Raw genomic sequence first — 20,482 nt, 5'->3', positions numbered from 1 at the left:
AAATAATTTTTTTTTTTTGAATGAAAATTATATATGATTTTTTGGATGCAATAGTTTTGCTTTTAAGTATATAATAAAATCATACTTTTTATAAAAATCATATATTAGATCTTTCCTAATATTTAAATGCATAGTACATTATTGTGATATTTTAAATTTTATCATATAGATTTTTTATATTTATGGATATGCTATATTTATTTATCCTTGGAGAAATATACAATTAAATACTTTAGAAAATTAATCACGTAAAATGCAAAGAAACCATAATGTACGCAGGCATGCAAATATATACTACGTATAATATATTATTCACTGAAAACGTAAATTATGTTTTTTTAAATAATTTTATAATGCTGAAGGTGTAGTAAAATATAAAAAATATACATACGAATGTTATATAAAAAAAAGCATATATATATATTTATAAAAATAGCTTTAAGGAAAAAGGCTATTTAACAAAATAATATTCATGAAAAACAGCTTTATCATAAATTTCGAAAATTATAACTATTTTTCAAAAAAAAAAACAAATATAAATTGAATTTTTATGTATAATATTAATATAAAATAAAAGAGAAAAAAAATAAATATGCTTAAAAAAAATAAATGGCAAGGATAAAATTATTAAATAACGGGTAATTTATTATATAATCGTGTGTATTCATATATTGAATACTTTTTTTCTTAAAAGTTTATATATTTCTTTTACATATATACTAGTATGAAAACGAAAGAATAATATATTTATTCTCTTTCAGCGACGATTATTTTATTCTTTTAAATTTATGCAAGGGCTTCCCGTTTTCTTCTTCCTTAGCATATTATGGGTTAAAAAACCAACGGTATAAAAAATAATAATGTAATTATTATTCTACAATATGTAAGAAAAAAACATAAGGAAAATTATACTTTCAAAAAATATAATAATATATAAATTTACAGTAAAAATAAATATCGAAATAGTTTTTCACTACAATTTTTTTAAGTATACTTTAAAAATGCAATTAAAAAAGCACCGGCAACAGCACCTTCAAAACTATATTCTGTGAAACTGTTATATTGTTTAATTCTATAGTTATATTAAAAAATACATATATGTATATTTCTAAATTGTTATGCATGCGAACTTTGGCATTTGGTTTATTTGTATATTGGAAAACCGGTTGAAAAAATAGGCAATACATATTCTGTAAATTATAAAAAACAGAGGGGCATATTTCTTAAAGCATATTTTTGGAACTTCATTTTGTACACGCATATACATGCATATTTTTTCTATATAATGTTAACATCTGATTTGTATGTGACATAATTTGGGATCATATATAAATTAAGAAAAGTTTGAATAGAAAGTACAATTCTGAAGAATTACTTGTGTGTATACATAGCAGATATGAGACATACGCATTATATGTAACATATAAGAATAAACTTCTTAAAGATAGTGATTTATACTATGAAATGTGCACTTCTATAAACATGTTTCGAACTGTTCAAAATATTATTACTTCAAGAGGTTTGCGAAAAAATTGTTGTTTTAGTAGTATATCACAATCAGGATTACATAATGACAACTTAAATACGATCAAAAAATTACGAAAAGCTACAAATTTATCAATAGGTATATGTAAAAATATTTTAAATAAAAATGATTATAATGCAGAGAAAAGTATAGATTACATATTTCAAAATTTGAATAATAATTATGAGAACAAAGAAATGAAAATAACAGAAGGATATTACTGTTTAAGAAATAAAGACAATTTAGTAGGTATAACTGAATTGAGTTGCTATAATGATTTAATTTCAGAAAACATATATTTTAAAGAGTTGTTAGTTAACATATGCAATGCCTTATTAAACAGTGCTACTAATAATATAAATAAAGAAGCAAAGGATATAATATCAAATAAGGAAATTATTACAAATTATATACGTCTAATCTATAAAAATAACCAAATAGCTTGTGATAAGAATTTCGAAAGTATTGATGATATAGACATTTATAATAAAATATACATCAATAGAAGTATTAAAGAATTAATTGATTATACTTCTTACGTATTAAATCATTATATACTTTTTCGAAAAAATTTAATACTTAATATGGAAAATATAAACAATAATGAAAAAATATATATGGTAAAAAAAAACTATCATCATAAGGAAATTAAAATAGACAATTTTATTTTGTGTAAAGGTTTTTCATTTAGTTTTTTAACAGTCAAATTTAAAGAAAAAATTACTGAAGAAACTAAATTAATATTAGAAAAGTTAGCTATCCTTATATGCATAAATATATTAATACATAAACCAAAGTATTGCTCAAAATCATATAATTTAGATATTAGTGATTATTTTCAGCAATACTTTATTAATTCAACTACCAAAAAATTAAAAATAGAAGAAAAAAAAAATGATAATAAATCATCTGACGATTTTTTGTTAAATAAAATTGAATCATTTCATATAATAAGTGATCATTTAAAAAAACAACCTCACGAGAAGCTAAAGAGTATGCCAATGGATAGTACAACATTTATGGAATTAATATCTCTATTAGAGCAAGAACTGAACATTGAAATTTATATTAATATGTTATATTCTATGGTTAACGAGGATATTGTTATTGTGTAGTTACAAATTTTTATGCATATTCAAAAAATAAGCTATATTATTTAAGCACATGTTTGTTATTTTTTCAATTGGTTGTTATTTGCGTGCTTGTGGGCATATAGCACAAGCTTCTTTGTTTTTTATTAATTTTTTTAAATATTAACTAAATAAATCGAATTCAATTTAATTTTGAAATCTCCCCACAAAATTTGTCTTTTTTATTTGCTTAGCACATGTTGAAACAATTTGTGTGCATTTTTTTTTACAGATTAGCAATATAATAATTTAAAAAAGAACAACGAAAACTCTGTTTTGAGCTTTAAATAGATACAAAAGTCTTAGACAATAAAAAATACTTAAAACAAAATGAGTATGCATAGTTTAAATTATATTCATAAGTATATTAAAAATAATTTTATAATTAAAAAATATTATGATGCCCATTTAAACGAGCATTCATGGTAATTCAAACATAGGCACAAAAAATGGTGCACATCTACAAATATATATATTCCGTGTGAATATTTTTCCATTAAAATTAATCATTTATAAAATATGATTATTTTAATATTATTATTTTCGCCGACACTCCTACATATTTTATATAAAGTTGCTATTTATCCTATCGAACATCGAATCATTATCATCATCATCATCATCATCATCATCAGAATATGTGGGATAGTTTTTTTCACTAAAGGATGTAAATAAATACTTGTAATTTAAATTATATACATTTTTATTTATACTTGAATTATTAGAATAATGTTTCCTGTGTATTCTTTGTTCTTCTAATAATGGATTTATAGAAGGATTTTGTTTGCATAAAAGACTGGCATTTTTTTTATAATTTGAATGTGGAATATTACATAATATTTGTTTTAAGAGTGTATTTTTAATATTTAAATTGCTTACATTGCTTTGAAAATGTTTGTAATTATTTCCGGCGAATATATCATCTGTTTGATCACAATTTTCATGGTTATTATTATGAAAATAGTTAAAATTGGGATATGAAGATTTTATAAAATTATCACGATAATCATTAATGTAACCAATAATTACGTCTCCGTCCATATCATTAGAATAATCACTTTGTATGTTTTGTTTGTTATTTTTTATTCTTTTATATTGTTTTCGATTTTTTTGAACTTTATTTTGGCGGTGCTCACTTTTACAATTATTTTCCATTTGCTCAGATTTACTTAATGTACATGTATTTATATAATTGTGATGCATATTATTTTTTAGATGCAATTTTCGAAGCCATTTGTTGTGTTTTCTTTGGTTAATATACTCTGTACAATTGCTATGCATTATTCGGAAACTAATATTGCTATTACTCTCATATTTTATATTTTCATGACTGAAAAATTTATATACGGTTTTATTTGCGTCTATTGAATTTTCACTACTATTATTATCTCTACTGGAATATATTTCGCTATTATGCACATCTTTTTTAATATTAATTAAGCATGAATTTTTAAGAAGGTTATTATTAGGTTGTGTAAATTTTTTGCTTTCACGATCGCTTTTGCTGTCTTTATTATCATTATTGTTTTTAGAAGTGGTAAAATGGAAAGATGGCTTTATAATTTTATCATGATTTAATTGGTTGCCAATAATTTCCGATGAGTCACCTTCATTATTATAATCAATATTCAAATTCGATCTATCATAATGTAAATAGTCATTTTTTAGATCATTCAAATAATCAATATTATCGAAGATAGCGTGAACATTCTCACTGCTAGAATTAGAATCAGTTGAATTATTATTTTTCAAGTGGTTTTCATAAGACATATTTTCAAGCCTAGGGTCGTTTAAATATAACACACTTCCTTCAAATTTATTATTTCCATTATTTTTATTTTCAGTTAATAGATCATCAGCATGATTATTTTTTATATCTAAAGCGTTTTCTGATATTGAATTATTGTTGTATTTATTTAATATTTTTATTTTATGCCTGCAAATGATACATATATAATCATTTTTGCTAACATTATTACTTTTTTCTAAATTAGAATTCTTTAATTTAAATAAATATTTATTGCAATATATGCATTGTATATAATTATTATCATTCTCTAGATCTTTATTCCATTTTCTAAGCTTTTCAATAATTTTGTGCATTTCGTCAGTAACCATACTTTTGGTTGATAAGCATAAATTGGTACCATTAGATTCTTCATCCGTATTATAATTACTATTAATATCTAATTGATGCCCTTGGTTATACTTATAAACGTCATAAGATCCATCGTTATTTAAACTATTTTTTATTTCTTCATTATATGGGACGATATTTTCTTGGTTATAACTTTTATAATATTCCAATATGCTTTCGCTACATTTCTTTAATTTATTTGATTCCTTTTTTTTCGTGTTTTTAAATATCTTACTCTTATTCAATATGTCTTTTTGGGAACTATCACTATTTATGCTATATTCATCCGTTTCATTGCCATCATTATACTTAATAATATTGTATTTTAATTTTTCTAATTCATCTTTGGTGTCATATGATATGTTGTTATCCTTTGTGTTTCGATCGCGTGGTTTTCTTCTAATATGATTGCTATATAAATATTTGTAGGTATGTTTCTCATTCTGCTGGTTATCCTTTACATAGTTATCCGAATCAACAATGCTGACCATTTCTCTAGAATTATTATCAAAATATTCGCCTTTTTTTTTTGCTTTCGAATTGTATATATCAGAATTAGTAGCGAGTCTGTTCTTAACGTATTTTTTGCGATTATTATTATTATCATTATTATTTTTTTTGGGGGGCTTGTATACTTCTGATATATTGCTTAGTTTGCTTTCATAATTTAACTGAGCATTCAATATATCATTTTGATTGGCATCTTTTTCATTATGTTTGCACGATGATACTTTCGATGCGACTTTTTGAGGATTTTTTTTTTTTTTTTTAGTGGAAATATTTCGTAATTTCTTGATTTTATCTAATATTTCTTTGTTTATTGCGTCTATTTCATTTTTATTATTTTTGTTATATTCCTGTCTTAGTTTGGCTTTATTATTGCAAAGGATTTTCATAATATTTGTATACGAACTATTTAATTTAGAAGCATTTTCCTTTTTATTCATGTTATTTGATTCATAAATATTCATATGTAATGTGTCTTTATTTTTTTCGTCTTTATTCTGTAGCATATTACTTATATTAATATATTCATTTTTTAAGATTCCTGATGAATCTATTTTTGGATCATTTGAAAATTTGTTCTTATTATTATTAGAGGACTCTAAATACGTAGTATTCCTATTACTTCTCTCTAAATTAATGGATTTTATTAAATATTCATTTCTATTGGATAATATGAAATTTGTGTCTTTGTTCTTTTGTGATAAGGTAAGTTTATTATGCATATTAGAATCTTCCATTAAGAAATTCCCCAAATTTTTATCATTATTATTATCTTCAATAATAAAATTATTTTTAATATTTAGCGATTTTATTAAACCGTATGAATTTACAAGGTTTGGTCTTTCATTGTTGTTATCATTTGTATTTATGTGATTAATATTTTTGCCTATCGATTTGGAAAAACTAATATTAGAAGTAATTATATTTATACTTTTATCAAAAAATTTATCTATGTTAACATCGTGAGCATCAGTAAAACATTCGCTCTTTTCGCTCTCTGAATCCTTTTCTGTGCATTTGGTTGTTCCATTGCTTTTTATATTTTCCGTACTCTTTAAATAAAAGGCACTATTACTATCGTTTTGATCGTTTTTTGTAAAATTAAATTGATTAACACTATTTGTAATACCACAAAGAAAATGGTCCCCCATTGTTTGGTTGTTTTCATTTTTTTGTTCGTTAAAGCATTTACCCTTTTTTATTATGATATCTTTATCAGTTACACAAGTAGAGTTGCTGCTTTGAACATGATCTAATATATCAGAATATTTACAAATTAATTTATTAGTTGTTTTATTGGAATTTATATAAGGATATTTCCGATAACTACTATTTATATTATCCAAAATGGTGTAGCAGTAATAATATTTATTTTTTTTTATAAAAAACACACTATTATTATTCGAAATAGATCGACAATGTCTTTTTAAGTCTATTTTATTGCTATTATTTGAAGGAAATGAACAATAATAACGACTGTCTATTTTTATATCATTTAAAAATATATGCAAATTAATGTTACATTTTTCATTCATTCTTTTTGTTATATTTTGTGAAAACAATATATATAGTTTTATTATATAGACACGTTTTTTTTTTAATTTAAATAATGATTCTGCTAAATGGTGATTCTTAAAAAAATTAGACCTTTTAATATATAATTTTTTTCTTATATATGAATGCATATTTTTATTATTTATAGGGTTTATATTAATATTAATAGATTTGGAGGGAATTGCTTCTATATAGTTAAATGGTGATTTTTCTTTTTTGTCTATATCTCCCTTTTCAATTTCATTTAAATATTTTTTAATTTTCTCAATTCTGCTTTCTGTTTGATTATATATGTCCATAAAATTAATCTGATCGTTATATATGCAATTAAATATAAATTCTTTTTTGGTATTATCATTAATATTATCATTATTTAGAAATGAATTTATTAATTTTTCACATTCGTTATTTAGTTTATTTTTTTCAAGTATATAATTATTTAGTTGGTACAAACATTCATTAATCTCTGATTTATCTTTTTTAAATTCATTTTTTATGACACAATTTTCATATTTCCATTTATTAGCGTATTTTTCACAAATATTATTGTATGAATTAGTAAACTTTCTAATGAATTCATTAGTATAGGTATCAATAGATATATTGCTATTTCCGTTAGGGGATATACCATTGGATATGTTAGTATCCACTAGAATATTATCTTTCAAGTATTTTAAATAATTGCTTTCCTCTACTAATAAAGGCTTTAATTTATTTTTTCGTTTATCATAAAATGATAGTATGTCAATAATCGTTTTTTCTTTTCTTTTGTCATTATCGAAAAATTCATTGAAGGTTGTATGTGTTATCCCCTTTTCTTTAGAATTATTTTTTTGGGAATTTTCACATTTAATATTGTCTTTATGGTTTTCTTTAATCTTTTTCATCAAATTTTGTGCTTCCATATCTTTTTGCACATCTTCCTGATCATTTTTATTTATATCAATTTGACAGTTCTCTATTCCATTGATAATATGTTTTTCTTTATTTTTAAGCTTGATATTTGAGCAGTTTGCTTTACCAGCATAAAGTTTTATATTCGTGGTATTTTCTGTATCATCCCCTCTACCATTCGGATAAGTAGCTATTATTTTCTCTTTGCAATTTTCTTCGTTTTTTACTTTTTCATTTAGTGATTCATTTGATAATTTCGAAAATTTTGATAAAACATTCACTCTTTCATATTTTGATTTTGACAATATTTTGAAGTTTTTTTTTTTTCGTTTTTTCAATGCCAACAATTGAAAATTTTTGCAAAATGTATAAACATATTTATGGTTGTTTTTTCCCAAGTCTAATTCCTTATTACGTAACTTTATTTTACGGTTAACATAATTTTTATTTTGTTTGGTCTTGTTATCAAAAACAATGTTGTTTAATTTTTCTTTGGTTTTATATTTCCTATTACTTTTACTTCGCATTTTTTCTTTTCCTTTATTGTGCCTATTTTCGTTTTCATATATTTTACTATTTTCATCAATGCCGTTATGATTTTGGAAATCATTCTTGGATATATTTTTTCCTCTTTTTTTGCAAATAATATTATCTTCTTTGATATTTTGGAATGATACATTTTTGTTAATACCTTTACTTGGTTTCGAGCATTTATTATTATCATTTTTTGCAATACAACTATTATGAATACATCCCCTTTCCCTATTCACTGAATATTTTCCAACATTATTTGCAAAATAATATCGTATTTTGCTATTATTGAAATAGCTTTTTCCTTTTTTTTTGTTTTTAAGTTTTCCATTTATATGATTTTTATCAAGTGTAATTATTTTAGAATCCATAAATGATTCTGCTAACTGCTTTTCGTTATGATTTTTTGTATTTTCTGCATTCACCGTGTCATTTATATTTTCCAGTTTTCTTGGTATTTTTTGTAATTTATTATGTCGTTTTTTTAATTTTTCATTCTTATTTTTTATATTTTCTTTCTCAACTGTTTTAAGAATTCTTTGAAAGAGACCATTTTCGTTGGAATTCAAAAGACTTAAGTTATTTTTAGAAGAGGGCAAAGTATTTTTATTGATATATTCCGTCAAAGGGTTCGTACTATCGTTTTGGGGTTTGAAGGCATTACTTTTACTTATAAAATCAGGGCGTTCTCTATCAGTGTCCACCTTTTCTTCATTTTTACCTTCATGATTTTTTTTATTTATACGATTATTACAAATTATTTTAATCGAATCATTTTTTGTTTTACATTTGTCGTCTTCGCAAACAGATTCAGTGCCATCTTTTTGAAGAAGCCCATTTTTTTTTATTTTTTGGATGAGCTTTTTAGATTGAGATAGCTCATTCAGTAGTCTGTCAAAAGAAAGAAATCGAAACGGTATATATGCATACATAAATAGGCATTGTCTTAACGATTAGTTCAGTTCATGTATAGTATCGATGTGATGATTTATACAAATATAATATATTTAGAATTGACAATGTGAAATTATATATTTAAATTAATTCTTATGGGGTGTATTAAAAAGAACCCTGAAATGTCATATACGATTACTACATTTTTTTATAAACAGTTTATAAATAAGATGAATTTTTCGTTTGAAAAACACACTATGAATAAATGCATACACATATATTATTTATATGATGAAATATATTTTTTCGTTCTATTACTCTTCTAAATTTTTATTTTCCGAAGGATCCAGTGTAAAGCATTTCTGCGTGGACATATTATATTGAGAAACATAATTTATAAAAAAAAACTAATAAATCATTACTACAATATTAAGATTGTATGTTCATATACTTAGCTAATATGCTATGATTTATTGTGTCTTTTAATTTTTTCCATATTTTGCTTATTTCTCTATGTTATTTTATTTATTTTTATTCATATTACCATTTTATTTTTTATTTTCCGAATTTGTTCACTTATTGGTTTTTATTTCTTTAATTCTTATAATTTTTAGTTGTGCATATTTTTTATTATGATTTATTTATTTAATTAATATATATATTTTTTTAACTGTTTATTTTCTTTATTATTTGTTCGGGTTATTTTTTTATTATCATTTATGGTGTATACCATTCAAGAAATATATTTCCCTTTTTTAATAAAACTTTAAATAATTCGAAAATTATAAATTTATAATTATATGACTTGTGTGTACATATTTTGTTGGAACCAAAATAGTTGTATGATTTCTCACACATATTTCTGAGTTGTAAGTAGGCTTAACATTTTTACAAAGTTAGTTTTATTGATATAAAATTTATATTTTTTTAACAGTTTTATTACATATTATTTAATATTGTTAAAAGAAAATATTCAATAGGTTTATAAAATTGGTATTCTTAAAAAATTGCACTTTAGATACTTAAAATAATTTAAGCGCATTTTTAGAAACCTATAATTTTTAATTAGTGATACATTAATCACACAAAAAAATCGAAAAAGACGAAAAAAATAAAAAACAAATGGAGAATAAGGAGCAAATGATGAATTATAATAACGGTTATAATAACGCTGTTGTGATGACACATTAAAGAAAATAATTTTAAATTTTATGGAAAAAAGAACAATTTTAAAATATAATAATGCTAATTTTTAATAAAAAATTCATATAAATTACGAATATATTTATCCCATCATATTAATTTGGATAGCGCTTGCCAAAAATAACAAACTATTTAAGCAATGCGTTATGGAAATGATGGAAAATATTTTCGTTGCATATAAACTATGTAATAATATTTTTAGCTAATAAAATTGCAGAACATGGTATGTGTAAATAACACGTTATTATATATTGATTATTTAGCCGTTTTATTATTCGATTTTTCTACGATTTTATTATTCATTTGAATGGCTATATAAATGGTGTTCATCAATTTGTGAATGCTCCATTATATAAATATTTGTGAATATGCGTGCGTGCACTTAGATATACATTTATATAATATAACTTGCATAGCGGCATATTTTTTTAATGATGTTGTGTTTAATTTTAAACAAGGGATTTAAAAATATACACATTCTTACATTTGTATTTATCTATGACCAATCATCATTGGTGTAGCTAATATCACCACATGTTACTTCCTCTCCTCTATCATTGTTTATTACATTTTTTGCAGCCTCATCATACTCGAAACTCACGATAGGATTTTCGCTAAGTTTGTAAGAATTAAGTTTTTTAAGCATGTACATAGATACAAATACTATGAATGCAGCACCGAATAATGATATACCTGCAAGTTTTAATATATTATTATTAGATGATTTGCTTTTGTCTTTTTCTTTTTCTCCTTCTTTTTCCTCTTCTTTTTTTCCATTGCTATAACTTTCTAATGTGTTTTTTATGTCTTTTTGAATTTGATCTTCTAACCTTTTGCCAACACCATTAGACAGATTTTTGTGAAAAGGATTTTTAGTATCATTGGAATCTATAATATAATTATTCTGACCAACGATGAGATATTTACTTTCATCGATTTTCCCTTGGGGTGATTTTTTGAAAAAAATTTTATGAACACTTTTTGTATCTGAATAATATTTATAAGGATAATCACCTTTTTCACCTGGCGCTTTTTTTGATTTTTCTACAAAATCATCTAATATGCCTAATTTTTCGTTTGCATCATATTCACTTCCAGGTTCTTCACTATTAACGTGTTTATTTACTACAGCACTAATTATTTCATTTATATGAACATCATTGTTATTATCAATTACGATGTTTTCTTCGGGTTTTTCAGTGCTAGGTTTTTCTGTAGATACATCGACTTTGTCTTTTATAATTGTTGGTTCTGGATTTACATCAGATTTACTAGGCACTTCGTCACAATTTTCTTTTATAGTAATTATATTTTGTGGGCAATTAGTATTATCTTCTATTATTAATTTTTGTTCGTATATTTCCTTATGCATAGCCGCATCGTCTTTCTCAATAATATCTTCTTCTTTCTTTATAACAGGTTCTTCTTTCTTTATAACATCTTCTTCCTTCCTTATAACAGCTTCTTCTTTCTTTATAGCATCTTCTTCCTTCCTTATAGCATCTTCTTCTTTCTTTATAACGGCTTCGTCTTTTTTTGCAATAGCTTCGTCTTTTTTTGCAATAGCTTCGTCTTTCTTTGCAATAGCTTCGTCTTTCTCTATAACAGCTTCTTCTTTCTTAATAACAGCTTCTTCTTTCCTTATAATAGCATCTTCTTTCCTTATAGTAGGATCTTCTTTCTTTATAATAGCATCTTCTTTCTTTATAATATCTTCTTCTTTCTTTATAACAGTTTCGTCTTTATTTGTAACAGCTTCGTCTTTCTTTGTAACAGCTTCGTCTTTCTTTGTAACAGCTTCGTCTTTTTTTGAAACAGCTTCGTCTTTTTTTGCAATAGCTTCGTCTTTCTTTATAACAGCTTCTTCTTTCTTTATAGTATCTTCATCTTTCCTTATAGCAGTTTCATCTTTCTTTATAATAGCTTCTTCTTTCTCAATAATATCTTCTTCTTTCTTTATAACAGCTTCTTCTTTCTTTATAGTATCTTCTTCTTTCTTAATAGCGGCGTCTTCTTTCTTTATAGCGGTTTCGTCTTTCTTTGCAACAGCTTCGCCTTTCCTTATAGTAGCTTCATCTTTCCTTATAGCAGCTTCTTCTTTTGGTTTTTGCACATTAATATTATCATGTAATAATGTATCTTCGTCCATTTTAATATCTACCTTATATGACTTGTCTTCGGAACTTGTTTCGAGTATTTTTCCATTGTTATCACTTTTATCTATATTATTATGTTCGTCTAAAATGCTATCTACTTTATGCTCCATGTGTATGATATTGTATTCATTGCTGCCAGCTTTTGCATTATCATCACTCAAATCTTTTTCTAATATATCTTCAATATTTTTTTCATCTATTAATAGTTTTTTCTCGTCATTATTTACTACTTCGTGTATAATTCTATCATTAGGTATATGGCTTACTATATCTTTATTATTTTCACTTTCTTTTTGAATATCTTCCTTTATTGATTCCATATGTATATTCTCGTTAGGGTCGTGATTTATAGTTTGATTTACACTTTTATCTGTGTGTATTGTTTTAGATTGCCCATTAATAATATTACTCGTTGATGAGTCTGTATTTTGATTGGGGGCATTAATTATCTCTTCTTCTTTATCATCACTATTATCACTGTAATTTGTGGATTTAGTTGATTCGTAACCATCTAAATTTTCAATTGCCTCAACTTTATTTGGAATATATTCATCATTTTCCTGAATAATTATATTTCCATCAATATCTTTTCCCTTATCAATAAGGCCATCATCATCGATTGTATCAGCTGGTTTATGTTCTTCTATTGGTTTACTTTCATATACAGGAATATTTTCGTCTATTGCTTTGCTTTCAACTAAAGGTGTATGCTCTTCTACTGGTTTACTTTCATATACAGGAATAACTTCTTCTACAATTTTAGTTTCTTCTATAGGTGTATGTTCTTCTACTGTTTTAGTTTCTTCTATAGGGGTATGTTCTTCTATTATTTTCGTTTCTTCTATAGGTGTATGTTCTTCTACTGGTTTAGTTTCTTCTATAGGTATAACTTCTTCTATTATTTTCGTTTCTTCTATAGGTGTATGTTCTTCTACTGTTTTAGTTTCTTCTATAGGTATATTTTCTTCAATTACTTTAGTTTCATATACAGGTATAACCTCCTCTACTATTTTCGTTTCTTCTGCAGGTGTATGTTCTTCTACTGGTTTACTTTCTTCTATAGGTGTATGTTCTTCTGCTGTTTTAGTTTCTTCTACAGGTATAACTTCTTCTGTTGTTTTAGTTTCTTCTATAGGTGTATGTTCTTCTGCTGTTTTACTTTCAACTAAAGGTGTATGCTCATCTACTGGCTTGATTTCATATACAGGTATATTTTCTTCTGTTGTTTTAGTTTCGTCTGTAGGTATATTTTCTTCAATTACTTTAGTTTCATATACAGGTATAACCTCCTCTACTATTTTCGTTTCTTCTGCAGGTGTATGTTCTTCTACTGGTTTACTTTCTTCTATAGGTGTATGTTCTTCTGCTGTTTTAGTTTCTTCTACAGGTATAACTTCTTCTATTATTTTCGTTTCTTCTATAGGTGTATGTTCTTCTACTGGTTTAGTTTCTTCTATACGTGTATGTTCTTCTACTGGTTTACTTTCATATACAGGTTTATGCTCTTCTGCAGTTTTACTTTCAACTAAAGGTGTATGCTCATCTACTGGCTTGATTTCATATACAGGTATATTTTCTTCTGTTGTTTTAGTTTCGTCTGTAGGTATATTTTCTTCAATTACTTTAGTTTCATATACAGGTATAACCTCCTCTACTATTTTCGTTTCTTCTGCAGGTGTATATTCTTCTACTGTTTTAGTTTCATGCACAGGTATATTTTCTTCAATTACTTTAGTTTCATATACAGGTATACTTTCTTCTTCTGTTTTAGTTTCATCCAGAGGTTTATGCTCTTCTACTGGTTTATCTTCTTCTACTTTTTTAGTTTCATATACAGGTATATTTTCTTCTGCTGTTTTAGTTTCGCCTATAGGTATAACTTCCTCTACTATTTTCGTTTCTTCTACTGGTATAACTTCTTCTGTTGTTTTAGTTTCTTCTATACGTGTATGTTCTTCTGCTGTTTTAGTTTCTTCTAGAGGATTGTGTTTTTCTGTTTTTTTATGTTCATATGCAGGTATAACCTCCTCTACTATTTTTGTTTCGTCTACAGGTGTATGTTCTTCTACTGTTTTAGTTTCATACACAGGTATATTTTCTTCAATTACTTTAGTTTCATCTAAAGGTGTATCTTCTTTTATTACTTTACTTTCATACATAGGTATATTTTCGTCGATTTCTTCACTTTCAGCTAGAGGTGTATGTTCTTCTTTTGCTTTACTTTCATACACAGGTATATTTTCTTCTACAGTTTTACTTTCAACTAAAGGTGCATGCTCATCTACTGGTTTAGTTTCGCCTATAGGTATAACTTCCTCTACTATTTTTGTTTCTTCTACTGGTATATTTTCTTCAATTACTTTAGTTTCATATACAGGTATACTTTCTTCTACTGTTTTAGTTTCATCCAGAGGTTTATGCTCATCTACTGTTTTACTTTCATACACAGGTATATTTTCGTCTATTTCTTCACTTTCAGCTCGAGGTGTATGCTCTTCTGTTGTTTTAGTTTCATGCACAGGGATATTTTCTTCAATTGCTTTAGTTTCATCTAAAGGTGCATCTTCTTTTATTACTTTACTTTCATATACAGGTATACTTTCGTCTACTGTTTTACTTTCAACTAAAGGTGTATCCTCGTCTACTGGTTTACTTTCAACTAAAGGTGTATCCTCGTCTACTGGTTTACTTTCATATATAGGTATAACTTCTTCTACTGGTTTACTTTCTTCTATAGGTATATCTTCTTTTATTGTTTTACTTTCATATGCAGGTTTATGCTCGTCTATTACTTTAGTTTCATATATAGGAATATCTTCTTCTACAGTTTGCGTTTCGTCTAGAGGATTATGCTCATCTATTGCTTTACTTTCAACTAGAGGTGCATGCTCTTCTGCTGTTTTACTTTCATGCACAGGTATATTTTCTTCAATTACTTTAGTTTCATCTAAAGGTGCATCTTCTTTTATTACTTTAGTTTCATATACAGGTATATTTTCTTCTACTATTTTCTTTTCTTCTAGAGGTGCATGCTCTTCTATTGGATTGCTTGCTTCTACAGGTGTATATTCTTCTACTGTTTTAGTTTCATCCAGAGGTTTAAGTTCTTCAACTGCTTTACTTTCATATGGAAGATTATGCTCGTCTATTACTTTAGTTTCATATATAGGAATATCTTCTTCTACAGTTTGTGTTTCGTCTAAAGGTGTATATTCTTCTATTACTTTACCTTCATATACAGGTTTATCTTCTTCTACTTTTTTAGTTTCTTCTATAGATGTATGCTCTTCCACTGGTTTACCTTCATATACAGGTATATTTTCTTCTACGGCTTTAGTTCCTTCTAGAGGTATATGATCTTCAACTATTTTACTTTCATCTAGAGGATTAAGTTCATCTACTGTTTTACTTTCATACACAGGTATATTTTCGTCTATTGCTTCACTTTCAACTAGAGGCGCATGCTCTTCTGCTGTTTTACTTTCATGCACAGGGATATTTTCTTCAATTACTTTAGTTTCATATACAGGTATATGTTCTTCTACTGTTTTACTTTCAACTAAAGGCGTATGCTCTTCTACTGATTTACTTTCATACACAGGTATATTTTTGTCTATTGCTTCACTTTCAACTAAAGGTGTATTCTCTTCTTTTGCTTTACTTTCATACACAGGTATATTTTCTTCTACAGTTTTACTTTCAACTAAAGGTGCATGCTCATCTACTGGTTTGCTTTCAACTAAAGGTGTATGCTCATCTACTGGTTTGATTTCATATACAGGTTTATGCTCGTGTACTGGTTTGATTTCATATACAGGTTTATGCTCGTGCACTATTTTACTTTCAACTAAAGGTGTATGCTCTTCTGCAGTTTTCGTTTCTTCTATAGGTGTATGTTCTTCTGCTGTTTTAGTTTCTTCTATAGTTGTATGTTCTTCTACTGGTTTACTTTCAACTAAAGGTGTAGACTCTTCTGCAGTTTTACTTTCAACTAAAGGTGTATGCTCTTCAACTGCTTTACTTTCATATACAGGTTTATGCTCTTCTGCAGTTTTACTTTCAACTAAAGGTGTATGCTCATCTACTGGTTTGCTTTCATATGCAGGCTTATGCTCGTGTACTATTTTACTTTCAACTAAAGGTGTATATTCTTCAACTGCTTTACTTTCATATGCAGGCTTATGCTCGTCTACTATTTTACTTTCAACTAAAGGTTTATCGTCGTCTACTATTTTACTTTCAACTAAAGGTTTATCGTCGTCTACTTTTTTGTGTTCATCTAATGTAGAATGTGATTCTATAATTTTAGTGTCATCTATTGGAATATTCTTGCTTAAAATATTGCTATCTGATACAATTGTCTTTGCATTTTCAGTATTTTCTGCATTTTCTATACTTCCGCTTTGTGTTATTTTATTCAATTCGTGGTCGCCAACAATTTCTTTGTCTTTTTTTTCAGATTCACTTTTTGTTTTATCTGGAAATATTTGTTTATCTTCATATTTCTCTTTGTTAGATTCTGATTCTTCTTTTTCTTTTGGGAATCCTGGTTTATTAGGTTCTACACCCCCATTATTTCCCTCGCGTTCGGAATTTGTATATGTGGAGCCATCTTTCATTTCAGATGTGTTATCACCTCTCATATTATTATTAATTGCTATTTGGTCTGTATTTTTATCAATATCTTTTGATTCTTGATTTTCGACAATTATATTTTCTTCAGATTTATCCTCATCTTGTGAATCATCGATGGAATATTCAGTATTCTGATTATTTGCTTTTAATTTATTTTTTTCTAATATTCGTATATTGGGTGGATTTTTAATAATATTTCCATCTGAATCGTTATTAGTTTCAGATATTTTCTTCTCCACTTCATCATTTTGTTTGGGCTGATCCTTTTCAATTATTTTGATCTCTTGGCCAGAATGGTCATCTTTATGGCTTTCGTGGTTGCCTTCTTCTTTTTTTGAACCGGAATCTTCTGAAACAGATTTTTTTAAGGTCGAATCCTCAGATTCTGCGTGTTGGGGAGTCGATATTTCCGAAAGTTTGCTCGTATCAGTGAGATCTTCTGAATTTTCTTTTGTTTCTTCTTCATATCCGGGAGGGTTCATATTTAAAAGAGCATATTGCTTGTTCATAATTGCCTTTACTCGTTTGTCTATGAATGCATGTGTTGATTTAATTTTTCTTGCACTAGCTTGGGCTTCTGTTTCTCCATCTTGTAATTTTTCTATAACTTTTCGTTCAATAATGTCTTTATATTCTTGTTCTTTTGCTTCTTTGTTAAGCTTATCTATTAATTTTATATGCTCATTTGCATCTCTACTTTTTCTTTGCTCTTCCGTGCAAGGCGGCAAATCATTACATTCATCATAATTTTCTGTAATTTCATTATCTAAAACATAAGGATTAAATTTATAACCAGCATCGCATGTACCCCTACAATTATATATTACATTAGAGCATTCAATTTTAAAATCTTCCTTAACGGATAATGTATAATCAAAAGCATTGCTGCAGGTTGGGATATAGTAATTTGAAAAATGACCAGCTTTTTTTCGAGTAATATTTAAAGGAATTTCTTTTCGTCGTTGTCTAAATTCACATGGACCAAACCAATCAGACCAATCATTATATTTATTGCAAAGTGCTCCATATGTTAAATGATAGCAAAATTTCTTTACACTGATAACTACTCTACTATCATAATGACTAGAAAGCAAATGTGCAAGAGGATACAATTCATCTCCATCGAGCTTTGTTTCTGAAAGACTATAAACCACAGCAGAAGCATGTGCACTTCTTTGTGTAATAAAATAAATACCTAAGTTCTGATCTCTTTTATCCCTAATAAAATTGACTGTTTCATCACTGTAATCTGTTAAATCTTTACTTGTAAATGCCTTGCAAATAATGATAACATTTTTTTGATTTTTCATTACTGGATCACTTAATATAACATTTTCATGGTAGTCTGTTATTGCATTTTTCAAATCGGTTTTTTTCGGTTCGTAATGAACATATTTTTGATATGCTTTTTCGATTTCACGAGCAAGTGGGTGTTTTTTTATATTCCCGATAGTTTGAAGATTTTTATATACTATCTTGTCATCAAAAATTGAAATTGAAATAATATTTCCTACGCTTAATCTCATATAATTTATTGTGCCCATAATCGCATATATTAAGTGGCTTAAAAATGTGTCATTATTAACTTCTTCTGCACTTATTAGAAAATGGATGTTCATTCCTTTACAAAAATCATAAATAAACTGAGATGGCCCCTCAAGTTCTACAAAAGAAGTAATTAAATATGTATGAATATGTAATACATGACGCAAGCAAAATGCATATGAAATACTTTTATATATTTTTTTCATTTTTTATCAAATAATAATATGTAAAAATTTTGATTCGATTGAATGTATTATTATCTATGTCTTTTTTAATATTATAGTTCTTACCCACAAATGATTTCTTCAGTCTTGATCCAAACGAGAAGCTGAACAGACTGAAAATAGCTAAAATAAAAAAAATTTTCATCGTGATATTTAAAAAAAAAGAAAACGCATTAGAATTTTTAAAATATTTTAATTAAAGAGAAAAATGCATTTATTATAGAATAAATAATTGCTGTATAGTTTTTCGAAAGTCTAGTTTAATCTCATTGTTGATTCTATATATAGATGCAACCACATTTTTATAATTTATTAGGAATTATTTATCTGTTGCATGCTTATATACTTTTAAATCTGTACAATATATAATTTATTTTTACTTTTTTATGTATTCACATAACATCATAAATAATAGATTACTGTATACACATATAGCATATTACTTATTATAATTATACATATTTATAAACAAAAACTTTATGAATCAATATAAACAAAATAAAGATGCCATATACAATCGAATAAACTATAAGATATTAGAAAAAATATAATTTTATAGGATGTATATATAATTTGAAGGTGGCTGTCTTTTTTTTATTCTACTGATAATACAATATAAAAAAAGCTAATCATTATGTAAAGGTTATGATATTGCTATGATTAAAAAATAAAACAAAACAACTTGGAAAAATATATATTTTTACATTATGTTTTTATTTTACAATTAATAAAATTATAATTAACACCAGAACCAATTATAAAATGAATGCATGCAAAAAAAAAATTCGATTGTTAATAAAATGCTAAAAGTGTACAAGCCCTCCATAAAAGTAACATGGTCATATGAACAAAATTGCCCTATTTTATTTTTATATTTTTTTGTCTTTTATTTTTACACTATATGCATTTCCTTCACGCCAAATAAAAACTTAATAAATTATCAAGTATATAATAATAAAATTATTTTTTAATTGATTCATATTTTTTACCAGTATGACGTAATTTTTTGGCTATATTTAATTTTCTCGGGAACAGTTTCGAGCAGAGAATGGCTTATGGGTGTATATAAAAAAAATTGTTAATATTATATTTTTATTTGTTTGCATGCCAAAAGTTTATGAATGAGTATACATTTATAGGATAATAAGCTGCAAAAAAAATTGCATTCCCCAATAAGTTAAGATTATTATATGGCATTTTTTAAATGATAGTGTTATTTTTTATAGCTATATGTGTGTAAAGAAATTATTTTATTTTTAATTATTTTGGCATGTGGAATATTCGTGGGTTATAGAACAAGGCTAGCAAATAAATAAATATATATGTATACGTTTTTCTACTTATATAGAATTAACGAAAATCGATAATTTATTATATAGAATCATTCTATATGTTCTATATCAAACGATATACGATAAAATGGAAAAATATATTTATTTTATTCTCCATAGTTAAAGACAAGTTCAAACATTAGTTTGCATATACCAACAACACACGCATGCATATAGATATTCTTCTATTTTATTTATTTTTTTTTAAATAATTTT

The 20,482-nt window shown here is 25.9% G+C and overlaps 3 protein-coding genes across 3 annotated transcripts; 1 reads left to right on the top strand and 2 right to left on the bottom strand.

The window, feature by feature from the left end:
* Positions 1–1,464: 1,464 nt before the first annotated feature.
* On the top strand, positions 1,465–2,640 carry PCHAS_1309900 (conserved Plasmodium protein, unknown function; the record flags this gene model as incomplete). Its single annotated transcript, XM_016799115.1, has 1 exon — positions 1,465–2,640. The coding sequence occupies one exon, from the start codon at positions 1,465–1,467 to the stop codon at positions 2,638–2,640; it is 1,176 nt and encodes a 391-aa protein (XP_016654453.1).
* A 579-nt stretch (positions 2,641–3,219) lies between these two features.
* Positions 3,220–9,546, bottom strand: PCHAS_1309800 (conserved Plasmodium protein, unknown function; the record flags this gene model as incomplete). Its single annotated transcript, XM_016799114.1, has 2 exons — positions 3,220–9,169; positions 9,491–9,546. 2 exons carry the CDS (start codon positions 9,544–9,546, stop codon positions 3,220–3,222), a joined length of 6,006 nt encoding a protein of 2,001 aa, XP_016654452.1.
* Positions 9,547–10,871: 1,325 nt separating this feature from the next.
* Positions 10,872–19,080, bottom strand: PCHAS_1309700 (TRAP-like protein; the record flags this gene model as incomplete). The annotated part of the gene is made up of 2 exons (XM_016799113.1): positions 10,872–18,829; positions 19,002–19,080. 2 exons carry the CDS (start codon positions 19,078–19,080, stop codon positions 10,872–10,874), a joined length of 8,037 nt encoding a protein of 2,678 aa, XP_016654451.1.
* Positions 19,081–20,482: the final 1,402 nt, after the last annotated feature.

The sequence above is a fragment of the Plasmodium chabaudi genome (assembly GCF_900002335.3).
Source record: "Plasmodium chabaudi chabaudi strain AS genome assembly, chromosome: 13".
Taxonomy (NCBI): Eukaryota; Apicomplexa; class Aconoidasida; order Haemosporida; family Plasmodiidae; genus Plasmodium; species Plasmodium chabaudi.
Note: the sequence above shows the minus strand (reverse complement) of the source record. Positions and strands in the feature narration are given on the sequence as shown.